This window comes from Mchenga conophoros, linkage group LG8 (genome assembly GCF_057382185.1).
Source record: "Mchenga conophoros isolate Kocher_MC1m ecotype Shallow Benthic linkage group LG8, M_conophoros_male_GT1.1, whole genome shotgun sequence".
Taxonomy (NCBI): Eukaryota; Metazoa; Chordata; class Actinopteri; order Cichliformes; family Cichlidae; genus Mchenga; species Mchenga conophoros.
In genome coordinates, this window is record NC_140533.1 from 7691490 (window position 1) to 7717627 (window position 26138).

The window sequence follows — 26138 nt, forward strand, 5'->3', positions numbered from 1 at the left end:
TCTGGGTTTCATGCCTTTATGGAAAGATTCTCTTCGACACGGGCCCTCGTCTTTACGGTGTGTTTCAATTCTCATCCATTCATGGACTGTCACTTTTTTTTTCTTTTTTTTTTTTGTAATTGTTACGCTGAAGCTAATTTTCGCTTCAGCCAATGAACGTACGTATGCAAGCGGATGTGGTTAGCTGGAGAATTCCACCAATCAAGACGAAGCGCCCTTCTTTTTAGAGGCAGGACTTTACCCTCTGAACGAAAGTTGGCACATGTCAATCACATGCAGCACTCGGTCGTGATTGGTCCGTCGCTATGAATGAGGTGGGTCTTAACGACACTCGCCGTGTAAGCTACTTGAAATTCCAATGCTAACCAACTTTAGCCAGCTTGCTAACGTGTAACTGAGCGACTGTGAAGAACTACATGTAAAGCGGTATAGCTGGATTTAAATACATAAATGATACACATCTCCAAAAGAGGTATATTGTAAAATTCGTCTTTATGCTTGCTACTGCGCGTGTCTCTGCTACTGCAACCAGGACATGTCCAGTTAGCCAGAACGCAGCACTTGGTGGATAACGAACCCTGGCAGAGCTAGCCAGTCAGCCCGCTTGGACTGGGTCTGCTTTGAGGGATTTGAACAGGTTTCGTCGCTCAGTGGACAGTGAAGCCGGATGCTGTGACTACCATGAGTCCCGCAGGCTGCCCCCATGTCAACGGCTTCAAAGTGGACAACTGGAAGCAGAACCTGAGGGTCATTTATCAGTGTTTCGTGTGGAGTGGTTCAGCTGAGACCAGAAAACGCAAGGTAACGAGTGTTTAGTAGGGACCCTTGATGTACGACCGTGTATGCGTGTGTTTGTGTGCTGAGCTGCCGTCGTGTGCGTAGATAGTTCTCCGCCCTTCCACAACAACAGACGGTGAATGCCAAAGTACCGCTTTCCCCCTCAGCCAAATACTATCCAAGCTCAGAGACTTGTTCTAGTCTCAGTGTGGCGCTTAAATGCCACTCTGAGCACCTCACCACAGCTGCAGTGTCCTCAAACTGATGCAAACTACTAGCATGTCACCCAGTTAACCCCCTCGCCGCTGAACGTTAGCTTAGATCAAAGCTAGAGTCCGCATGATGGATCAGCAAGCTGATGATGTGCATGTGTTTGCACTGGCACTGCGCCTGCTGTGGCTCCACTTCCTCCCACCAGCAGACCGCAGGCCAGTGTTACACGGTGGTGTGTCCTCGCTTATTGGGGCACTGATGGCTCTGAAATCAGCCAAGTACTTCATATCTCTTGTCCTCATAAACCTATGATAACAGATATGCAGCATGGCCATGTTTGTTCAGCATTACAGGATCAACGAGGTTTAACAGGTAAAGCAACAGAATGTGTGTCTTCAGTTACGCTGCAAGAGGAAATATTATTTTTCTTCTCCTTTGTTTATTTTTTTTAATAATCATGCCATTACTTAGACATATAGCATGTTGTGTTTGCATTATCTGTGTGTATACTGCACTGGCTTAAGTCCAGGAGACATGTATACAGAAATAAATGGTGCGTATGCAGATGGTATATGTACTGTATGGTCTCTTCCTGTGCCCCTGGAGGGCCAAAATCCCTTCTTATCATGAAATATGTGGGACACCTCTCCAATCAGACACATGCTTCTTATGGGGAAACTGTTACACCAGGGTTCTGCTCCACCTGTCATGCACTTGTTTTCTTTTTATCCAGCTGGAGAAGTCTGTTGACAGTCATAGATTAGATTTTCCAGTCTAGTTTCAGGTCCAAGACAGTCTTTAATTTGACCCTGAACAATATTTCAACCGCAAAGTTTATCCATACATTATTGTTATTCAGCAAGCATTGGTGTATCCAGGTATTTTTGGCTTGCTACTCACACTCTGCACCTACACTGGGTTGCTGCAGGGATGCAACAAAGGGAAAGGACAAGTATTGTGATTCCAGGGCCATTCAAAACAACAATGGCAAACAAATTGCATACATTTTGACAGTCAAGCAGCAACACTTGAAAGTGTTACCTGTGAAAAATACAACTCCTTAATCACCCGCTTGCCACTCTGTCGTCCATTACCTCTGGCGTCAGCCTCAGCGCTGTGTACATCAGACAGTCCACTGACCTTCAGATGTAGATTGAATACCGAGTATTGGTTCACCTTTAGAATTCAAAGGCTCAGTTCTTTGACTCACTTCACTGACAATCACACAAGTGTTTTATCTCATCTGAATTGCGCCAACATTGAATTCTATCAGTCTACTGCAGAGTAAAAGCGCATTTTCTCACCGCAATCCTAATGTGATCTTTTTACATTGTAATAAAACATTTAACATTTTATTTTCTGTATATTAAACATAGCCAAAGTTTCAAACAATGAGGTCAGCATATCCTCTGGTAGATCTTGTGTGTCAGAGGCTTCAGGCAGGTTTTTTTTCCCCTACACTTGTCTGTATGATGTCAGTAAGAGCAGATATTCCTAATATGGTCAGGCACACGGCTCTGGTTGTTAGCACAGAAGCTCCGCCCACCTACTCTTCAGCTCATCTGTTTATGAGGCGCAGCCAGTCAAATAACAGTGTGCTTGGGAGCGGGAGGATAGAGAACTAAAACGGATAATTTCAAACAGTGGAAGAACTCAGCAGCTGCACTTAGGCCCAGTAAGATTAAAAAAAAAAAAAGGATTATTTTGAACTGTGAAAAATGCAGACCCATTAGTACAGCACAGGATTGACAATAAGGACCAGGACATAGTCCTTTTTAACAGCCAGTATAGGCTGCTCAAGGGACCATAAAATAAGACCATGTTTTAAAATTGGTGAGTCACTACTAAACGTCAGAGCTTAGCAGATTTAGCAATATTTTCTGTCCTCCTAAGGCTGTCTTCTACTAGCTTGTGCCACTGCAACACAAAGTAGATTTAAAGTGAAAGAGGCCCTCTGAGTATGAAACCCGGAGCTGGTGGCAAAAATAAACAAGGTCAACAAAGTATTTGCCATTACGACAGTGACAGCTGTTGCTTTAAATTTAAGTTCAGCTTCATTTTTTTAGCCCTTTGTTTTGCTTTTTCTGTGTTGAACATTTACTCTTTCCACTAGTTTCAAGGGCACACACTCCAACAACAACCAAATCTTAGTATCAGACATATCAACAAATCAGATTTACCTGGGTGTTTTCAGTGGCACAGCTGATATTTATGCTGCAAGACTAAATGTTGCAAAATAGAGTGATGACTGTAAAACAGGTCCGTTATTTCTTAGTTTGCCTGGGACAAAGGAGGAAATAATTGATTAATCTTCATAAATAAATATCAGTCTGTTGTTTGGGATGGCAGGCTACCACAACTTTTCCCTAAATGAATGAGACAGGTGTCGCTGCATGGGCGCACAGTGTAATAATCTTCTCACTTTACACTTTTCTAACCAGCAACTTTACATCCCATTACCCTTTCCAGTTCTCCCCGCCTACTGGTAGCTCGTCTCTGACATCGCAGCATTTGGAGGAATATGACACAGTTGGAGCTTGGCTGTTCTTCGGGTGTTAGAAGAACCACAAGGCCTCTTAGTACACAGTGTTCTAAACCATAACTACTGTGCAGTGTATATGTGCTCAGGCTCTTACTGACAGTTTGGGATGTAGAGCAGAGAAGATGACACAAATCCTACATGAATACAGCGTCCTTGGGGGACTAGCTAAACAGACGTGCACACTGTAACAATGACAGCCAAAAGAATGAGTGACGAAAGATTGTTGCATATTGATGGGTATTTTCATAATTCATGTGCTGTCCGAGCAGTTTTGCAAGGAGGGGTGTGTGTGTGTGTGTGTGTGTGTGTGTGTGTGTGTGTGTGTGTGTGTGTGTGTGTGAGTGAGTGAGTGAGTGAGTGACTGGAATAAGAATGTCTTTTTATTTTTTTTTTTGTATCTGTGTCCCACATTTACACTCACAAGAGAAGCATGTTTTTAAATCATGAACAGCAGAGGTGGTACTCAATGAGGAATAAGCCCAGATGAAAAGTTTTTAATCTAGAGGGTTTTAGGCTTTTATTTTGGTAATATGGATCTCAAAAAACACTGCATGAATCAAGCAAATGTGTGACATTTGTCAGAACCCTCATCCGTTTAGTAAGACAAGGTTGGTAACCTATGGTAACAACTATGAAGCTACTGCTTAGCTGTACAGTGTAAGCTGAAATGGGTGGGAGGTAACTGTGTGACCTCTCTCTCATCCGTGTGATCACAGTGTGTACTCTGTGGTTTAAATAGATTTCATACACTTAGATTTCATACACTGTCTACAATGTCTAATAAGTCAACTTCAAATGATGTAAAGTTCTGTACAAACACTGCCAGTATTTTAAATTTAGTTGCACACTGGGACTGTTGTCAGTCTACACAACTATGTATATTGATCTGGATAGATGTGGATAGAAACGGCACAAAACTCCAAGGCTGCTACTTACTACTTCTTACTTTCTTCCCCATTCTGAAGCTTTGTTCAGCAACTTCAGAGAGACATCTTTAGGCATGTAGAAATGTTCAGAGCGCTGAGTTGCTATCAAGCAAATGGCTAATTAGGTAACGATAACAAGCATTTTAGTTGTGTCTAATAAAGAGGCTTGTGAATGTGTTTCACACATATTGTAACTTTGCTTAAATTGTTCAACTTTTTGATTCAATTCTGTTTTATTCATACAGTGCCAAATTACAGTTACCTGTATTGTAAGGTAAAGCCCCCACAATAATGGAGGGAAAACTCCCAACAATGAGACGACTGCATATCAGCAAGCGCTTGGCAACAGTGGGAAGGAAAAACTGGCTTTTAAACAGGATGAAAGCTCCAGCAGAACCAGGCTCAGGGAGGGGTAGCTGTCTGGTTGGAGGTGACAGGAGATAACTATGGTAAAATAAACTAGAATCGGGCAGCTAGCTTACCTACAGCACTATGAACTATATGATGCCAGATGCCATGAGAATCTCTGCCTTTAGAGATGTTAGTGTTTACTCCTTTTTTCTTTTTGCAAAGCCACTCTAGTTGTTTCTTCTGATCTTTATGCAAAGCTAAGCTAACCTGATTATAGAGGAGGAACACAATAGTTTTGAGTTTTGTGAAGAAAAAGGTTTATTTCCTATAATGTGAAAATTTCGTTTAAATAAAATCTACATGCAGTTTTAACTTCTCTTCATATTGGTTGTATTGTTTTATTTATTTATTTTTTACTTCTGTTGACATTGATAATTTAGGGTTTTAGACTTCTTGGTCATACACGTCAGGTAAAGACGGCATCATTTGCCACAATCCGTACATCTTCTAAATTGGGCACCAAACTGTACTGTCACTCTGCCTTTCCATTTTATGTATATTAGCTTACCAGTCTAGATCTCTAAGGTAGAGTTTCTATAAAATGCCACTGATATCAACCTGTCTCATGATTCCAGCTCTAATTTTCTTCTACATTTCCTCCTCTTGTCTTTGTGTCTGATGCTCTCCCATATATCATTCTCTACCCGCTTTCCTTTCTTTCCTGTCTTTGCTTATTTTCCCTGCACTCCTCTTCTTAGGCATTGCTCATTTCCTCCCACCTCCTTATATTCATGCTAGCTCATTGGCATGCCAGCTTGTCATCTGCATGCTTTTGAACTGTTGCTATCTACCCTCCATCCACAGTCACGCCGCCCTTCTTTTTTTCTTTCCATGACTGCCGAAAATAACGAATAAGAAACACAATTCATATTTAAGAGGTGCATTTTAGGCTTAGGTGAATTTTATCCTGATTCTGTACTTTAAGCCATATCGCATTAAAAAGCAGAATGCATCATGCTTTGTAGCTACATTAATGCCTTGTAGGTTTTTGAGCAGTGTTTGAGAAATGTTCCATTTACTTAATAGAAAACACAGAGTAGATGGGAAAAATAGCTTTTGACATCCAGAAGTGTAAACTGATGTGTTCACTGCAGCTGCTTAGAAATGCCAGGCTTGACGTCATGTACAGTAGATGACCTTGGCACGATGACGTGGTGCATTTAAATGAGCTCTTAAAGACTTTTCGTTGTTTTGTCTTAGATAAAGTCTTACAGTGATGCTGCTCACACTACTTGGTGTTCAGTTTTTCTGTTTGCAATGACCACGATGTGGGCTTCATAGATAATTGGCAAACCTTCTGGAGGAAACCTGGTCTTGTTAGGAGAGACGGCATCCATCCCACTTTGGATGGAGCAGCTCTCATTTCTAGAAATATGGACAAATTTATTAAACCCCCCAAAATATGACTATCCAGAGTTGGGACCAGGAAGCAGAGTTGCAGTCTTACACGCTTCTCTGCAGCTTCTCTCCTCCTGCTACCCCCCCAAAAACCCATCTCCATAGAGACTGTGTCAGCTTCCAAAAAGACAAAAAACAAACTAAAAACCAGCAACAAACAACTTAAACATAAACAATCACAAAGAAAGAACAATACAGTATCCACATCTGAACCAAAGAGTAAAACAGTGAAATGTGGATTATTAAATATTAGGTCTCTCTCCTCCAAGTCTCTGTTAGTACACGACTTAATAACTGATCAACAAATTGATTTACTCTGCCTTACAGAAACCTGGTTGCAGCAGGATGATTATGTTAGTTTAAATGAATCAACACCCCCGAGCCATTCTAACTACCAGAAATCTCGAAGCACAGGCCGAGGAGGCGGTGTGGCAGCAATTTTTCACACCAGCCTATTAATTAATGAAAGACCAAGACAGACTTTTAATTCATTTGAAAGCCTGATGCTTAACATTGTCCACCCCAGCTGTGAAACTCAGAAACCAGTCTTACTTGTTATCATCTATCGTCCACCTGGGCCTTACACAGAGTTTCTGTCTGATTTCTCAGACTTTATATCTAATTTAGTTCTGAGCTCAGATAAAATAATTATTGTGGGTGATTTTAACATCCATGTAGATGCTAAAAATGACAGCCTCAACATGGCATTTAATCTGTTATTAGACTCAATTGGTTTCTCTCAAAATGTAAAAGAACCCACCCACCACTTTAATCACACTCTAGATCTTGTTTTAACATATGGCATCGAACCTGAACATTTAACAGTGTTTCCTGAAAACCCTCTCCTGTCTGATCATTTCCTGATAACATTTACTTTTACAATAATTGATTACACAGCGGTGAAGAGTAGACTTTATCAAAGTAGATGTCTTTCTGAAAGCACTGTAACTAAGTTTAAGAATATAATCCACCCACTGTTATCATCTCCAATGCCCTGTACCAACACAGAGCAAAGCAGCTATCTGAACGCTACCCCAACAGAGGTCGATTATCTTGTTAATAATTTCACCTCCTCACTACGTACGACTCTGGATACTGTAGCTCCTGTGAAAACTAAGGCCTCAAATCAGAAGTACCTGACTCCGTGGTATAATTCTGAAACACGTACCCTAAAGCAGATGACTCGTAATCTGGAGAGGAAATGGCGTGTCACAAATCTAGAGGATCATCATTCAGCCTGGAGAAATAGTTTGCTGCTTTATAAGAAAGCCCTCCGCAAAGCCAGAACATCTTACTATTCATCACTGATTGAAGAAAATAAGAACAACCCCAGGTTTCTCTTCAGCACTGTAGCCAGGCTGACAAAAAGTCAGAGCTCTTTTGAGCCAACCATCCCTTTAACGTTAACTAGTAATGACTTCATGAACTTCTTCACAAATAAAATTTTTATCATTAGAGAAAAAATTACCAATAATCATCCCACAGATGTAATATTATCTACAGCTACTCTTAGTACCATTGATATTAAGTTAGACTCTTTTTCTCCAATTGATCTTTCTGAGTTAACTTCAATAATTACTTCCTCCAAACCAGCAACGTGTCTTTTAGACCCCATTCCTACAAAACTGCTCAAAGAAGTCCTGCCATTAATTAATTCTTCGATCTTAAATATGATCAACCTATCTCTAATAATCGGCTATGTACCACAGGCCTTCAAGCTGGCTGTAGTTAAACCTTTACTCAAAAAGCCATCTCTAGACCCAGCAGTCTTAGCTAATTATAGGCCAATCTCCAACCTTCCTTTCATATCAAAAATCCTTGAAAGAGTAGTTGTCAAACAGCTAACAGATCATCTGCAGAGGAATGGTTTATTTGAAGAGTTTCAGTCAGGTTTCAGAGCTCAGCACAGCACAGAAACAGCTTTAGTGAAGGTTACAAATGATCTTCTTATGGCCTCTGACAGTGGACTCATCTCTGTGCTTGTCCTGCTAGACCTCAGTGCAGCGTTCGATACTGTTGATCATAATATCCTATTAGAGCGATTAGAACATGCTGTAGGTATTACAAGTACTGCGCTGCAGTGGTTTGTATCATATCTATCTAATAGACTCCAATTCGTGCATGTAAATGGAGAGTCCTCTTCACACACTGAGGTTAATTATGGAGTTCCACAGGGTTCAGTGCTAGGACCAATTCTGTTTACATTATACATGCTTCCCTTAGGCAGTATCATTAGAAGACATAGCATACATTTTCACTGCTATGCAGATGACACCCAGCTCTATCTGTCCATGAAGCCAGATAACACACACCAATTAGTTAAACTGCAGGAATGTCTTAAAGACATAAAGACCTGGATGGCCGCTAACTTTCTGCTTCTTAATTCAGATAAAACTGAGGTTATTGTACTCGGCCCTGAAAATCTTAGAAATATGGTATCTAATCAGATTCTTACTCTGGATGGCATTACCTTGGCCTCCAGTAACGCGGTGAGGAACCTTGGAGTCATTTTTGACCAGGACATGTCCTTCAACGCACATATTAAACAAATATGTAAGACTGCTTTCTTCCATTTGCGCAACATCTCTAAAATTAGAAATATCCTGTCTCAGAGTGACGCTGAAAAACTAGTTCATGCATTTATTACTTCCAGGCTGGACTACTGTAATTCATTATTATCAGGATGTCCAAAAAACTCACTGAAAAGCCTTCAGCTAATCCAAAATGCTGCAGCAAGAGTCCTGACAGGGACTAGAAAGAGAGAGCATATTTCTCCTGTTTTGGCTTCCCTTCATTGGCTTCCTGTTAAATCCAGAATTGAATTCAAAATCCTGCTCCTCACATACAAGGTCTTAAATAATCAGGCCCCATCTTATCTTAATGACCTTGTAGTACCATATCACCCTATTAGAGCGCTCCGCTCTCGCTCTGCAGGCCTACTTGTTGTTCCTAGAGTATTTAAAAGTAGAATGGGAGGGAGAGCCTTCAGTTTTCAGGCCCCTCTTCTGTGGAACCAGCTTCCAGTTTGGATTCGGGAGACAGACACTATCTCTACTTTTAAGATTAGGCTTAAAACTTTCCTTTTTTCTAAAGCATATAGTTAGGGCTGGACCAGGTGACCCTGAATCCTCCCTTTGTTATGCTGCAATAGATGTAGGCTGCCGGGGGATTCCCATGATGCATTGAGTTTTTCCTTTCCAGTCACCTTTCTCACTCACTATGTATTAATAGACCTCTCTGCATTGAATCATATCTGTTATTAACCTCTGTCTCTCTTCCACAGCATGTCTTTATCCTGTCTTCCTTCTCTCACCCCAACCAGTCGCAGCAGATGGCCGCCCCTCCCTGAGCCTGGTTCTGCCGGAGGTTTCTTCCTGTTAAAAGGGAGTTTTTCCTTCCCACTGTCGCCAAAGTGCTTGCTCATAGGGGGTCATATGATTGTTGGGTTTTTCTCTGTATCTATGAAGCGCCTTGAGGCGACTTTTGTTGTGATTTGGCGCTATATAAATAAAATTGAATTGAATTGAATTGAATTGACCAGGCAGTCTTAGGCCCTTAGCTGAGAGACTAGTTGACGACCCCACTAGGGAAAAGTGGTTGCTGGAGGTTGCAAGGTAAATTGGTTGCAAAGCATTGTACAGTGCTGCACCAAAAATTTCTTTGTGATTGCCTTTTTGCCACTCGCAGATTCCCACAGTTGTCCATAGCTTGCATGGAAAATGCTGACTTGTTTACAAACACTCACCAAGTGCTTGCTGAGTCGTAATGAAACTATGAAAAGTGTAAAAATGGAGAAAAGTCAGCCATTAAGATGCCTCTGTTTCGGTATTGCATCACCCTCTTTCAAGTTTCACTCTCTCTGTGGTTAGTTAGCAGGATTTTGCAGTTTACAATTAGACCTCTCTCATGGATACTATGCAAATCTGCTTGTGGGGATGGTTTTGGATGGTTTTGTTTGTTTGTATCCATTGTTTGAGCTACAGAGGCTGAAGCATATTCATGTTTCTATGTTCTTTCTGATGTGTTCAAGTGGCAACGGGTGGACTCCAGGAAATTCAAGGTCTGTCTCGTAGTGCAGCGTAAAGCAAAAAATGTGAATGCTTTTGTAAATAAGAGATTTCAGGTTTTGATCTGAGCACATCTGTAACAAACAAATATATAAACACATGCTTTTATTTTGTCACTGAAATTTTCAACATGCGGTGCGCTAAAAGCAAAATTGCCATAGTTACGGGAAATCTGCATTGTAACCTACGGCATAACTGCAAACCCATCTGAACCCTACGCCGTAACCCGGCATGCACTTCACGAAAAATGTAGCTACACGGGTTGGCGCAGCCCACAAGTATCGTGATTGGCCAGTTCAGCTCCATCAAGTTTTTGAAGTTTTAGAAAGTAACAATCATCATCTCAGGACAATGAATAATCATCATAGCAGCAACATAAGGAGTCACAAATGTAACAAATTCTTGGAGGGAGATTGCAGAAACTGTCAGACTGGATGTGAGGGAAGGCACAGAGGAGTAATATGTTTACACCCGTAAACAACTGACCACCACAAAGAGTGGAGACCCAGGTGGGGGAAAAGTCCCAGCAATTCATTTTTTTTCTATCAGCATGTAAAACACAGGGACTCATCCACAAGATGATTAACATGTAACACACATAAATGAGATCGGCCACTTACGTAGGTTATGTCATGGGTTCTACAAAGATTCATCCTTGAAGCTGTTTCAATTTTTATGATTTGTGTGGAGTACAAGTTTGAGAAGATTCATACAATCGTTTCATCTCTCTCTCTCTATTTCTGTCTCCCTCTCTCCCTGCTGTTCCTCCTCCCGCCCACCACCCCTCCCCCGTCTCTTTCAGGCCAAGTCATGTATCTGCCACATGTGCGGCGCCCACCTCAACAGACTCCACTCCTGCCTCTACTGCGTCTTCTTCGCCTGCTTTGCCAAAAAACACATCCACGAACATGCCAAGAGCAAAAGGCATAACCTAGGTATGACACACACAAACTCACGGTCCCATACTAAGCTTCCTCATTGTAACAAACATGGACGATATGCACACCCCAGCACAACACCATCGGGGCTAATTATACAGCCAGCGGCTAATGGAGGTATAGGCTAGTGCCACTGCATTGTAAACACCATGCATTTGTGTGTTTGAGACTATATTTATAAGCAGCTTTGGCCTTCTTATATTACTTATATTAATGCTTTTATTTAAGCTGTGACGCATCTGTGGTTTTTGTGAGGCATTCGGAGCCACAGGGGTGTGAGCTGTTACGCAAGCGAGTGCAACATAAATGCAATACTGCCTAAAAGACTTCATCTCAAGGGGCTTTGGAAAGTCACCTGTGTATTTTGGCCTCAGGCAGCCTATTAGAGGGAAAGCATGCAGTATTGAACTTGCTAATGAATGGGCACTGAGGTCTGTCTTGGTGGCTGATTTAAAATTAAGCACATTTCCATTTTATTGGGTACACCTCCCTGCTCTCCAAAGCCTCTCTCAAAATCCCTGCAATCATTCAGCGGTGTGGGTATTTATAAGCAAGAACAATGAGATCTCTCTCAGCCTTGTTGTAGACAGGATTAATATTGCAGGTCAGTGAAGGTAACACAAAATATCACGAGCCATTGTTTTCAGTGATAATCTGTATATTTTTCTCCTTTTAAAATGACTGAGCAGGCTTTTATTTTGAGGAGCCAAAGCAAGCGCGCTGTATTTCTCACCACAGCTCGCACGGAGGCTGCTTAGTTGGCCTGGGCACACACAGTAAGAAAACGGGAAATTGTTGTATTTCAGTTCAATGAGTTATATATTTACAGGAAACAGACGCGATCTGGACAGCTCCAGATCTGAAGAAAGACGTGGGTGTTTGGTGAACAGTTGGTTGTTTTCGCCCAGTGCTTCGACTCCCACTGGGGAACACAGCCTGTGATAATCAAAACATTGCTCAAAAATTTAGCAATTTGGTCAATGATATTGCCCAAACTGTCAATATCAATATATTGAGAAAGCTGCTGGTAGTACCTGAACTCATATACTCAGATAGTATAAACAGCTGCTAAAGAATTCTGCTGTGTGCAGAAATCGCTGCTATTCACATCTAATTGGGTGAAAAATAAAAAGAAACACCACTGAGTACACTATCCTTCCTCCCTGAACTATGTGTCTTGCAGCAGGCCTGAGACTTTCTGTGAAAGTTTGATATGTTCTGAAACTCCCATTGGTGCTTGAGTTAAGTGGCGATTGGGGCCCTGTTCCAGAAATCAGATTTAACAAACTCTGAGTTCCACAAAGGATGATCAGAGTTTGTTTAGTCACTCAGAGTAATGAAAGAACGGCATCGTCGATGGAGCTCTGATACCAAGAGTCACCATGGCAATGGGTAACTAACGATCAGAGCCTTCATTTAAACCCAGTGGACTGAGGAATATCATGCGAGCGCCGACTGTGACATTTATCTAAAAATGATAATAAGAAAGGGGAAAACGTGCCTTCCCCAGTTAAATAATAAACCCCAAGTTATTAAACCCAGAAACATTTACACCACATGTTACTGATTCAGTCTATTTCTACGTTGATTCTTCACCAGCTCTCTGACACTCACAAACTCGCAGACTCCCACGAGGGTCCGTCATCTGTTAGAACAAGTGCATGAAGGCTAGACGTCATGTTGAGCCTTTTTTGTGCACCATAACCCTGCACACAGGGTTCATAGCATTGTGATGCTGTTTACTGGGTTACACAGGGGTGTAATATAACTTATTCAGGACTCATGTATTTGAATTTGGGCTTAATGAAGTTGTTTCTAAAGCAAATGACAAATGAGAAGTTTGAGTGATCAGAAGTGATTCTGTACTCTATGGAAGTAGTGATCTCAGCTAGTGACAAGTACATGCTCCATAAAAACATCACAAAAGACTGAAACACAGTGCATTATGTACACATTCACACTGAGCATGCTAGCACTGGACCTGGTGTTAGCAGTGTACTATTAAAGCTGAGGGAGTGTAACTTTCATCGCAGGTGTGCAGATTTTTTTGTAAGTTGTGTCATCATGAGTATTGAACAGTTGTGTTGCACAAGGAAGGTTGGTGTTTTTTCAAATGGTTACTTGACTAGCACAGCAGTGCAACCACATCATCGGGATCATAGTTCCTGAATATCCTTAACAAGTCTTAAAAAGCACTGGGTGCTGTCATCTAAAAAGACGCTATTCATTGTTATGAAAATGTCTTTGATCATTTTATCAAGAGTGTTAAAATGAGCTTGGAAAGCAGCGTAATGTCTGCTGTCATTGTTCATGTTAGAATCAGGATAATTGCTGACATCCATCCTTTTTATTCTGCTTATCCAACTCATGCAAATTCCACAGAGAGAGACCTCAGTAACCAGTGGATTCAAACCCAAGACCTTCACTGTGCTGCCCATAATTGTTAACATCAGTTCAAAACAACAGAAAATAACTGCTCATATCTAGTTTTGTAGCTAGATGCTCACAGCAGACATGCTGCCTACTAGGTGGTAGATTAGCAGATTTGGATGCTAACAATCCACATTTGTTTAAATGGCTCAACCAATACCAAATAGTTTGGCTAAGAAAAGTCTTAAAACATAACCTGCCTCAAGCTGTAGGATCCAAGATGCCTCCTGCTAGTTTTACTGGTTAAATAATGTTTTTTCTAGACTGGAAATCCATCTTGATCTGCTGCTCTCTGACACTTACACAGTTGACATCAATTAATCGTCTCACTCCAGCAAAAATAGGCTGTGCTAAATGACAAAACTATGGAGGAGCACAAAGCTTTGAGACTCGGGATTATTGTGTTGCTAGAGTCGATCACACAGACATTTGTACAACCTTTTTATTGCCTTTGATATTACCGAAAGCATTAAAAAAGGGGCAACATTTAATTACACTGTAAACGGCGTATTATCTGCACCAAAAGGCATCATCCTGTTAGTGTGAAAGCGGCGACGCCAGCTCGACACCCAGTGTCTTTCATTTTTTATTCTCCACATAATGGAATTACGGCTGTTTTGAGCTGCAAGTGGAGTGCGTTACACTGCAGCGTTGTGCAGGAGAGCGCCGCCGTAGCAGAGGCACCGAGGGTGTCGCTGACAAAAGGCTGGATTTGGCAGATGTTGGAGAATCTGTGCTCTGGTTTTTATCAAGCCTGCTTTGCTTTATCACTTGGCTCAGGAAGACCCCCTGCGGGGGGGGGGTGTGTGTGTGTGTGTGTGTGTGTGTGTGTGTGTGTGTGTGTGTGTGTGAGTGACGCTCTCAGCAGGCTGATGAGGAGGTAATTAAGTCGTTTTTAATACACCCTGTGGAATTAGCCTCCATTAAACCTGGCCCCTCCTCCTCACCCTCCTTCTTTCTGTTCCACCTCCTGTTTTGCCTTTGCATCTCTTTCATCTGCTCATTTTACGGACGTCCACCGTTCTCTTTGCCTCCTCATGTCGGACTCCTCCCGCTCTCTCACCACTGTCCTCTTCTCTTTCTGCCCTCTTCTTGTTCCCATGGTTACCCGATGACCCTTTCGATATTCCGAATTGTTCAAGGATTTCATTTAATTTCACTTGGCACTGTTACAACCCCACCCCCCCTTCAGTCTGTCAAATTTTCTTCCTTCACTTTCATATTTGCCTTTGCTTTTCCTCACCTCCCTCCATTCTTTCCTCTGTACCTGCAGAAGATGACAGCCAAGAGAGAGGCCGTCAGGCAGGTTGTTATGGCAACAGCAAACAGGTTGCCGCAGGGTACAGAGCAGGTGAGGAGAGAGAGGTAAGACGGAGTGGAAGCACTGTTTTGGGCCGTGAGTGAGCATTTAAGTGAGTCTGCGATGGTGGGAAATTACCCAGAAAGGCGGCGTCCTCACCTTTTGACTTCCCATTGCTCTCTCTATCGTTTCTGGCTGCTGTGAACACATGGCTGATCTGTCAGCAGATGAACCCTGCTGCCTGCCGTCGCAGCGTGACATAAATAGAATAAAACTGAGAGGTGAAGCAGTTAGCCTTTTACACAGTTTGCAGCAACACGCAACCCTTTACAGTCTCGTGAGTGTCCCTGCATTTGAATAAAATGCCGTCTTCTTCTTTTCTTTGTGTCTGTCCAGCTATCGACCTGCTGTACGGGGGAATTTACTGCTTTATGTGCCAAGACTACATTTACGACAAAGAGATGGAACAGATCGCCAAAGAGGAACAAAGGAAGGCCTGGAAGATGCAAGGTACAGCAACTTTAAACAACGCACCAAGTGACTTTGACCTCAGTGGGACATTTCTACACCAGAGCTCACCAAGCAATGGCACTTCTGTGCTCAATCACTGCATTTTGAGATGGCAGCACATATGCAATATTAAAATCCACACTGCGCTGCAAATTCTTTAAACTCCTGGTCTTCATTATCCAGCTTATTAACCTGGTTAGATATAAATTAGCATTTTGCAGTTAAAAGTTTTTATAGAGTTCAGTTTTGATGTGCTAATATTCATATGAATGATAATGCTGTATTGCAACATTGTTTCTAATCCTCTGTAAATGTGGATTTTTATAGAGCAGCCGCAGTGGGTTCATGCATATGTAGCAGTGGTCAAATGTGTTTATGGCAGCCCTCTAAGCTTGAACAGAAAGATTCAAGTCTTCAACCTTTAACGGCAAGTGTATTTTGTGAGTGTTTGAGAATTAATCAGTGTGATTTTTATTTATTTTCCCCCCCGAAAAACCCAAATAGACAACACAAAAATGCAGAAAGTAGCAAAAATGATAGAAATTTTAACTGATATATGCAAATGCATATTTAATGTCTTTCTTTCTCATTTGTAAGAAGCTTCAGTAACCACGCCAGTTTCAAAATTATTATTTCATGGTTCAGGCTACACAGGTTTGTGTGTCCGTGTAAATGTGTTCCAGGTATCGGGGAAAAGTACTCGACGTGGGAGCCGACGAAGAGGGAGCTGGAGCTGCTGCGTCACAACCCCAAAAGAAGGAGGATTACCTCCAACTGTACAATTGGTTAGTCTCTCTCTCTCTCTCTCACACACGCACATTGACATCACATCAAAGATGAAGCAACACCATCATCCATCATGTTTTCACACGTACTCTGCAGCCCGGATCTTGTGAGAATGTCTGACACACTTTGGACATCAGCCGCTCTTTAACCTGCCAGCTTCTTACTGCAAAGCCTGTGTGATGGCAGCTGGCCCGTGTGCTAATTGCAGAGCTAACTTTCTGCTTTACCCATTCCTTTAATAATATGAAAAGCTACCAGTCACAGGCACAGGGTGATGCAGAGAGGAGATATTATTTGTTGTAGTGATGATGAATATTGGAGTGAGGCAGTGATGGGACCTTCAGTATGTCGGAGTGAGGAGAGCTGGCATACGTTTAACACCTTGCAGCAGCCTGCAGGGACGTGCTCCAGCGCCAGCAACATCCCTGGCTCTGTCTAAGACGAGGGGAATTACAGGGCTGGCTGCTCATCCATGAAAAACACTACAGCCTTCTTTCTTTTCTGCTTCCTGTCTTTCCTTCCACCTTTTCTCCTTCCTCCTCCTTTCTCTCTCTCTCTCCCACCTCTTTTGTTTTTTTTAATATATGTGGTTGGTTCTGCTTTAATCAGGCAATGGTTTCCCCTGTATGCAGTCCACTAGTGCCTTAGAGACATTGGTGTGTGTGTGTGTGTGTGTGTGTGTGTGTGTGTGTGTGTGTCTATAACAGCATTGCAGCCTAGCTGCCACACTGCAGCAGCCACGAAGCCTCTTTTTCTGTTTATCCTGTCCACACACTTTTGTTTCCTTGAACTGCGTTTATGTCTGTTTTCCTTTGCTGTCCCTCTTCCACCCGCAGGCCTGCGCGGGCTGATAAATCTGGGCAACACGTGTTTTATGAACTGCATCGTCCAGGCGCTGACACACACCCCACTGCTGCGAGACTTCTTCCTCTCGGACCGGCACAAATGCGAGATGCAGAGCAACTCCTGCTTGGTGTGCGAGATGTCGCAACTGTTCCAGGAGGTACTGCGTCTTTGATTTTATTTTAGTAGTTTAGAGAGGACAAGGCGATGATTCAGAAAGTGTCATTTGAAAACACAAACTCCTCCCACCCCCTTACCGCAGTTCTACTCAGGCCACCGCTCACCTCACATCCCGTTCCGCCTCCTCCACCTCGTGTGGACCCACGCCCGTCACCTGGCTGGCTACGAGCAGCAGGATGCCCACGAGTTCCTCATCGCAGCGCTGGACGTCCTGCACAGACACTGCAAAGGTCAGACGCACAGAGACGATATCATAAACAAGCTGAGACGACCATCAAAGCTGAGACATGTGACTTTCAGTCAGACATGTTTGACACGGAGAGTTAAGAGGCTGAAAACACATGAGAGGCAGTATTGATTCTTTTGGATCTCTTGTCAGTTTATAAGCACAGTGGGGATTTGTGAAGTTACACAGTAAGGCTTTTAGTGACAGTGTGCTTTAATGTTTTTGGTGTGTGTGTGTGTGTGTGTGTGTGTGTGTGTGTGTGTGTGTTTTCTTTGTGTCCCTACAGATGACAATGGGAAGAAGGCAAACAACCCGAACCACTGTAACTGCATCATTGACCAAATCTTCACAGGGGGCCTGCAGTCTGACGTCACCTGTCAAGCCTGCCAGTAAGTGTGTGTGTGTCTGTGAGAATGTAAGTTTGTGTGCAGGGAAAAAAACAACTTAAAACTCTACTGATGCCTCACTAGAGTCTGTATAAAGAGATTAAAGTCTACAGTTCCATCATGAAGACACAAAACAGCCACCAAACAGGCCTCACTTGTCTGCATGAGAATGTCTAATGGCCTGCCTCGAGGTGACCCTCCTCCCCCTCCCTCCCTAATGCCTCCGTTCTCCTCTATCATTCACATACTGCACCATCAATCACACACTTGGTGAACTGCTACACTGCAGCAACAGGAACAGCCTTTCATGGCATGTAAAGTTGATCTCTAGCTCCACCTGGTGGTTTGTGGAGGCTGTTGAAGCTCTGAGTGGACTAGCCCGCCTTTTTTATTTATTTATTTTTTAAACTGATCTGTTATGTGATTAGCTCCTATTTCCATATAAGAGATATTTTCACACACTGGGGCATTTTTGCCTTTATTTGGCGTGGCTGAAGTGACGAGTAGACGGGAGAGAGCAGGGGACACGCTGCAGAGGCCACGGGTCAGACTTGAACCCAGGCAGCGGCATTTCTGGGTCACTGCACTAAGTGTAGCAGTTTGTTTGTTACTGTCAGAAGAAGTTTTAAGCTTATTGTCAAGTCATGCTTAGCTGAGGAACACAGCTGGTGCCTCTCCAGTGGAAAAAAGAAATCAGCAGTAAATACAGTGAGCCACAATTTTGTGATTCCATCCATCCGTTTTCTTCCACTTATCTGGGGCCGGGTCACAGAGGCAGCTGCCTGAGCAGAGAATGCCTAACCTCCCTGCAGCTTATCCAGGAGAACACCTGGGTTTTTCCAGGTGGGCTGGTGTAGTTGTAATCACTCCTGGGTCTGCCCTGTGTCCCCTGTAGTGCATGCCCAGGACACCTCACCCAGGAGGCATCCTTGCAAGATGTCTAAACCACCTTAACTGGCTCCTTTAGATGTTGTAAGTGGCAGTTCTACTCCAGACATCTCCAGTCTGTCTGTCAGTCTCCTGCTTCCCTCTCCCCATTACTCGTGAACAAGACCTTGAGATACCTAATCGCCTCCGCATGGGGCGCAACTTACCCCTGACCCGGAGTGGCCACGAGATCCTTTTCCAGCTTAGGACTATGGCCTCAGACTTGAAGTTGCTGATTCTCATTCCCACTGCTTCCCACTCCAGTGTGAGCTGGCCATCACCTGACCAAGTCAACAGGACCACATCTGAAAAGATCAGAGATGAGATCCTGCAGCCACTAAAGTGGAAGCCTTTTGCCATTTTAAATCCATCCCTATAAAATTTGACTAACTAAAAGATGCTGTAGAGGAATGCGGTCCTCTTTTTCTTTTTGTGGCAGCTCTGGAGAAAGTCAGAAATTTCTGCTTTGACCAACCATAACCAGACTGTTGCCAGTCAGCGACACTATTCAGAGCTTTCATCTTCATGGTGAGGAAGACTGCTGGATTAGGCTAGAGTGCAGTGGAGGTCCTGGGTGTAGCAGTCATCTTAAACAGCCATCAAATTTGATTAAAGCTCATGTCAGAACCAGTGACATGGCTTTGAAAGAGCCCTTGTTCTGATGACACTGGCGGCTTTGTGGAGATTCATGGCACCAGGAAGTGGAATTATTAGAGCAAAGAGATGGAGCTAAATATAAACAGAAAGCCGGCGCTGCAGTGATACATCTTGTAATTGTGCTATGGCCCTTGGCTTAACAAGAACACTATGCATTACAGAGAAAGTAGGCAGAACAATAGATGATTTAGTGGAGCTGTTAGAGAGATAACGGGGGTGCAGTTTGGAAAATGGATATTAACTGAGCAGTGTTTGTGTTTGTGTTGCAGCTCTGAGCAACAAACTGCTGCGTTATAATCCAGCTGTTCCAAATGACTGAAGATACAAACACAGTCACAAATATACCACGAACCAGTAGGATCTGCTTTATGTCCTTAAGAATGAACACACAGTGTTACCAATTAATGTTCAGCTGAAAAAAACTGATAAATAGACCACCAGTGGAATTCTTTGGCTTTCATTTGTTTGAATGTTGCTTTATTTTTATCTTAAATTCACCTCCTTTCAACACAGTGGTGTACTTTTTCCAGTCAACTGGGTTTTTTTTTAAACTGCATATTTACACATAAATAGTGTTCATGTGAGTTAAAGCCTTTTTTAAAATTCATAACCCTTTTCTCTGTGTGATGTCAGTAAGAACAGATAACCTTAATATGGTTGTCAGTAACAGTGGCTCCGCCCACCTGCTGTTTGCACCTCCTGTATTTTTGCAAGAAAATAAATGATCCTTTAAAGCAAACTGTGAAAAAAATGAGTTGACATGAAGTGATAATGAGCTTGTGCTGATGTTTCTAATAAAGAAGGGGAAGAAAGTGAGATTCTGGGTTCATCCCGTTCTCATAGCTGGTCATAAAATGACTCTGAGGTAAAATGGTTCTGTTTTACCATTTCTGGATCATTGTACATTGGGTATGATAATGATTATTTTGAGCTGTGACTTCTCAAGAGTAACACTTGACCGTGTCACGTGACATCCTGGCATCTGTTTGGTTCCCAGTGGTGTTTCAACAACTATAGACCCATTTTGGGACATCAGCCTGGACCTGCCAGGCTCTTCCACACCATTCTGGCCCCTCAGCCCCGGAGGAGATGGATCAGCACTTAACGGAGAGAGTCACACCACTGGAGCCACAGCACTGACGGACTGTCTGCGCAGGTAACTCGCATATGAAGAATAGATCAGAGAGACATGATCTGAAACGTCAGGATTGAGCTGTAGTCATCAGCATTAAAAGATAAACAGGTGGGGAGTTTTTGTCTGTTTTGTGGTTGTAAAATGAAAAGAATAATTTCAGCGTTTTAATCAGAACAATCCTACATGCTCTGCAAACTCAGAGACCCACCCTTTAGCCTCATCCCAGAATCATCATGAGCGTCACATAAAACTGTTCCTACCCTTCCTGACAGGGGAAGCAGCAGCACAAGTCCCTGGTACCAAATCTCACCCTCTGTTGTCCAGGTTCACCAGACCAGAACACCTCGGGAGCAGCGCAAAGATCAAGTGCAGCGGCTGCCATAGTTACCAGGAGTCTACCAAGCAACTGACGATGAAGAAGCTGCCCATCGTGGCGTGCTTTCACCTCAAAGTAAGAGAGGTTACATTTGACGGCTAATGAAGGGGGATATTTATTACCTGTTCTAACTCGTGGATATGTGCGTGTGCTCGCAGAGGTTTGAGCATTCGGCCAAACTGCGGCGGAAGATCACTACTTATGTCTCCTTTCCTCTGGAGCTGGACATGACCCCGTTCATGGCCTCTAGGTGAGCACAATCTAAAAGAAGGGTGGAAGCTGTCAAAGAAAACCCAGTAAGGTGCATAAAAACTAGAAGCTGCTGTGTGCATGCTAGGCCTCAATCACAGTAACAACTGTGTTTATATGGACTTGTGTGCGTCCAGTGTCTTTTCTTTTTTTTAAAAATAGATTTTTGGTCATAAACTGATTTTTGGCATTAATGAGCACAACCGTAAAGACTGATCATTGCAGCAGAGTCTGGATGACGCCTGCATTTCCTAACTCATCAGTCAGCTGGAAAAATATGGTGGCCGTGTTTTATTTCAGAGTACATTACTATGTGCTCATATCTAAATATGTTTACATCCTTACTGTGCAAACGTGTATGTGTACTGTATATAACACTCAAAAAAATGAAAAGAACACTTTGAAAACACATCAGATCTCATTGTGGGGGAAAAAATCATGCTCGATATCTGTACTGGTGTGTGTGCTGGGAACTAAAGGATACCACATCACTTGATGGAAATGAAAATTATCAACCTACAATGGGGTGAATTCAAAGAAACCCCCAAAATCAGGAGGAACCCAGGACCCACTGTACCAGGGTAGGGTCTGAGAGTGGATCCAAGGATTTCATCCTGATACCTAATATCAGGGTGTCTTTGCCTAGTCTTTAGAGATCTGTGAGTCCTTTCATGGATGTCCCTCCCCAGACACCACAGATCCATCACCAAACCGTTACAGGCAGCATAATGTTCTCCATGGCTTCTCCATACTCTTTCACGTCTGTAACGTGTTCAGAGGGAACCTGCTCTCATCTGTGAAAAGCACAGAGCATCAGTGGTGGACCTGCCAGTTTTGGTATTATGAGGCAAATGCCAGTCAGGATCCACAGTGCCAGGCAGTCGGGAACTCAGGCCACCTTCATGAAGTCTGTTTGGTCAGAGACATTCACACCAGTGTCCTGCTGGAGCTCTGGCAGGTGCTCATCCTGTTCCTCCTTCCACAAAAGGAGCAGATACCGGACTTGCTAATGGGTTAAGGACCTTCTACAGCAGTTTCCCAACCACTGTGTGCCATTAGAAATGATCAGGTGTGCCGTGGAAGATTATCTGGTTCCACCTGATTAGTAGTCTCAGCGGCTTGAGTAACGAGCAGAACGATTACATTCTCTTCTATTCTCTTCCACTTCGTACTCTAAGTTGCCAACTGCCAGTAAAATAAAAGAAGTTACATAATAGTCATGCTGACCTCTGTCCTGGAGAAAACTTTTTTGACATTAGACAAAAATGTGAAATATGTGCCGTGGTTCCAAAAGGTTGGGAAACGCTGCTCTACAGCACTGTCAGACTCTCCTACAGTAACTGCCTGCTTCCTGGAATCTCCTCCATGCTCCTGAGACTGTGCCGGAAGACACCGCAAACCTTCTGGCAACAGCACATATTGATGTTTAAATACCTGTGCAACCTGTTTAGGGTCCAGGTATCGCCTCGTGCTCTCAATAGTGACACTGATCCGAGCCAAAACTAGTGGGGGGAAAAAACAAGCCAGAAAAAATGTGAGAGGCCTGTAGAACTATTTTTGTTTTGGGGACTCAAGTGGATCTTTCATTAATTTTATTAACAACAAAGCAGCTGACACTGAATAACAATGTCCTCTGCTACTTAACTGACCAGATATTTCACTGGCTTGATGCTATAATCTGATCGAAAAGTGTTCTTTTCATTTCTTTGAGCAGTCACAGTCGCTTTTGCAGTGAATGTTAATTTGTGTAATACATCCGAGGAAACTATTCTGCTTGAAAGAACAACAGTTGGTATGTCGTTACTGAGTCTCTGCCGCGTGTTTCAGTAAAGAAAGCCGGATGAATGGGCAGTACCAGCAGACCGTGGATCCCTTCAACAACGACAACAAGTAAGCAAAGCGACACGTTTGCAGCATCGATTCCACAATAATCCAAAAGGACCAAACGTATATTCTCATCCTTCTGTCACCTGACACAGTGAGCCTCGTGGAAACACACCTGACAGGTGCAGCAGGGCTTCATGAAGCGCATGTTTATAGAAATGTGCTGTTTTTAATCATCACAAACTGTCTGCTTGACTGCTTCTTCTTGTCACTGGTCTCACAGCTACATTCATTTCACTGGGTAGAATCCACTACCTCATTTGTTTGCATGGAAATTAGCCCAACAAAGTAGGAATTATGAATTTGCAAAACTACCTGTCATAACAGCTAAGCTGATTATCTGTTAGCTTCCAGTGTCTGGAAAAGCCATTTACAATGCTGCAGTATAATAACAGTCCTTGTACAAAAACATGGTGAACTGGGAACAATAACTTTTAGTGATCCAGGCACAACATACTGAATCAATAATTGTATAATGTCCCAGTAAACAGGAAGAGCATTACCTCCAGTGAATGATCAAAATATTGGGATAGTCGAGGAAAATTGGTAATGTGGTAATCAGCAGCTACAGAACGACACGCTGATGCTGCTGCTGTCCTAAAAAACACCACATGAGAGCGAGATGAATTTGTTTGTGCAGTCACTGTTGTAGTCCTAGCTAAACTCACAAAACAGCTGAAGAAAATGGTGTGTAGGAAGGAATAATAATAATAATAAATTTTATTTATGAGCGCCTTTCAAGTCACCCAAGGACACTTTACAATAGGATAAAACACTTAGTAAAACAATGGCAGAATAAGAACAATAAAATAAAAGCACAAGATAAAATAAACAAACAGTGGATTCACAGTGAATATGCAGATTTGAACAGATGAGTTTTGAGTTGGGATTTAAACTGGGGGAGAGAACCAATATTTCTTATTTCAGGGGGCAGAGAGTTCCACAGCCTGGGAGCAGAGCAGGAAGTCATTATGAACTGAGTAAAAGCCAAACTGCAGCTTGTTCTGCTCTCTTCCTGTCGCAGGTACAGCTTGTTTGCAGTGGTGAACCACCAGGGGACACTAGAGAGCGGTCATTACACCACTTTCATCCGACAGCACAAGGACCAGTGGTTCAAATGTGACGATGCAATTATCACCAAGGCTAGCATCAAGGATGTCCTGGATAGTGAAGGGTGAGAACGTCAAAGAGCTTGAGACACATTTTTGCTTTTGTGTTTCTGCTGCTGACTGACCTCGTGGTGCTTTCATCTCCTCAGGTACCTTCTGTTTTACCACAAACAGTTCCTGGAGTACGAATAAGTCCCTGCATCAGCACGGCCTGCAGGATGAGCTGAGGGACGACGCAAGGATTTGTTTGTAACAGAGTGATGAGAAAGGCAAAGAAACACGTTGTCATTGGCAAGTCCCACCCTTACTACACACCAGTCTAGTTACTCTGTGTGACATGCAAGAAGGACACTGTCTGCTGTGCAGGAGAAATCCAACAAATCTGACTGGATGGGCCCTAAAGGAACTTTATGTACTTGAATTCAGGGGATGAAGAAGAAAGCAGCAAGTCCGTGTACAAGTCTGCTAAAGAAAAAAAAAAGAAGAAGAAAAGGAGTGCAGAGTCCTTCTACATTTTTGTTCTCTTATCAGACACAAATGCAAGAGAAGCTTCACTTGATCACAAATGCTGTCCTTCACCAATGTCTTGCTACATGCTTCTTGCACAGCTGCATATGTAGGGGAAGAAGCAGAGCAACAGCTTTACACAGAGCTACAAGGCTCTGTTGTGATATTGTTCTTTCCCCCTCTCTTCAAGGCAATCTTCCGGACACAAGCGCACTTGTCTAACACAGCTACGCTCCTCCAAAAGACCAAATATTTCAAGGGTGGAAGTTGTCTTCGTATGCTTTTTTTTTTTTTCCAGAGTGCAGCTACTGGGGAAGGGAAAAAAGACGTTAATCATAGTATTGTGTCTGAAGTTTATTCCATTTTTATTACTTGCGAGCTTGTAGTTATCGCTCAGAAACCATTTTCCCTGCGAAGGACATGAAGGATCTGTTATTTTCTGCCTGTCTCCTCGTCAAAAATGGGGAAATAGACAACACAGTAAATATATTTTTATACATACTGCAATTTAAAAACATTTGTTTGCAGTTTTGCGTTCTCCCTGGACTCTCACGTTGTTCATCTGCGTTACATTGTGCTGTCAGTCTCATATATATCATTTTTTTTTGTACACATGACTTTCATGACACTGCTGCTATAGGCTGCTTCTTTTTTTTGTTTTTGATTTCAGTCGTGTTCTCCACATTAATGGAACATTGTAATGATGCTGTTTCAGGTAAATGGCAAAAGAAAGAAAGTAAACAAAAAAGGAGGAGAGTCTGTACAGTGGGTCACAGGCTCAGTCCTGCAGTGTTAACTGTCGGCCGCATGTTGCTCTAATTCAGTGTGTTTATATGTGTGTGAATGTGTGCACGTGAATATGCTCGAGAAAGAGGAGGATTAAAAAAAGAAGCAAAAGAAATCCATTAAAAAAACCTCAGCTTAGGTGCGTTTATATAAAATGTGTTATTGAGTGTAAAGAGACAAAAAAAGAGCGCGTATGTGTCCTGTTTGTATGCACGTGTGTCGTGCGCGTGCGTATGTAGCGTATGTTCATGTACTGAATCAGTACTTGCATTTAGCATGCCGTCTGAGCTGGGTATCACAGTTTGATAGGATTTTTTTTTTTTTTGTTCCACATGTTGATGACGTGTGTAAAAGTATATGTACAGTTTGTATGTAGAAACAAAATGGTGAAACCTCAAAGTTGATTTGTTCTTCTATATTGCTGGATCCAGCCACGGGGTCATAATCAGAAAAAAAAAAAAAAATTAAATATCTTGAGCCAGTCAGTCATTCCACAAAAACACATGTAACTGCTGCAAGAACTGGACACAGTGATGGAAAGACACTCAAATAAAGAAGAATCTATATCTGTAAAA

General features: G+C 42.7%; 1 protein-coding gene across 1 annotated transcript; it reads left to right on the forward strand.

Moving 5' to 3' along the window:
• Positions 1–141: 141 nt before the first annotated feature.
• usp22 (ubiquitin specific peptidase 22) lies at positions 142–26138 on the forward strand. Its single transcript, XM_085283793.1, has 14 exons — positions 142–314; positions 533–801; positions 11137–11269; positions 15399–15512; positions 16196–16297; positions 17135–17301; positions 17404–17551; positions 17834–17936; positions 20515–20673; positions 20977–21103; positions 21187–21278; positions 23105–23167; positions 24186–24335; positions 24420–26138. The coding sequence occupies exons 2-14, from the start codon at positions 682–684 to the stop codon at positions 24460–24462; spliced, it is 1521 nt and encodes a 506-aa protein (XP_085139919.1). The 5' UTR covers positions 142–314; positions 533–681; the 3' UTR covers positions 24463–26138.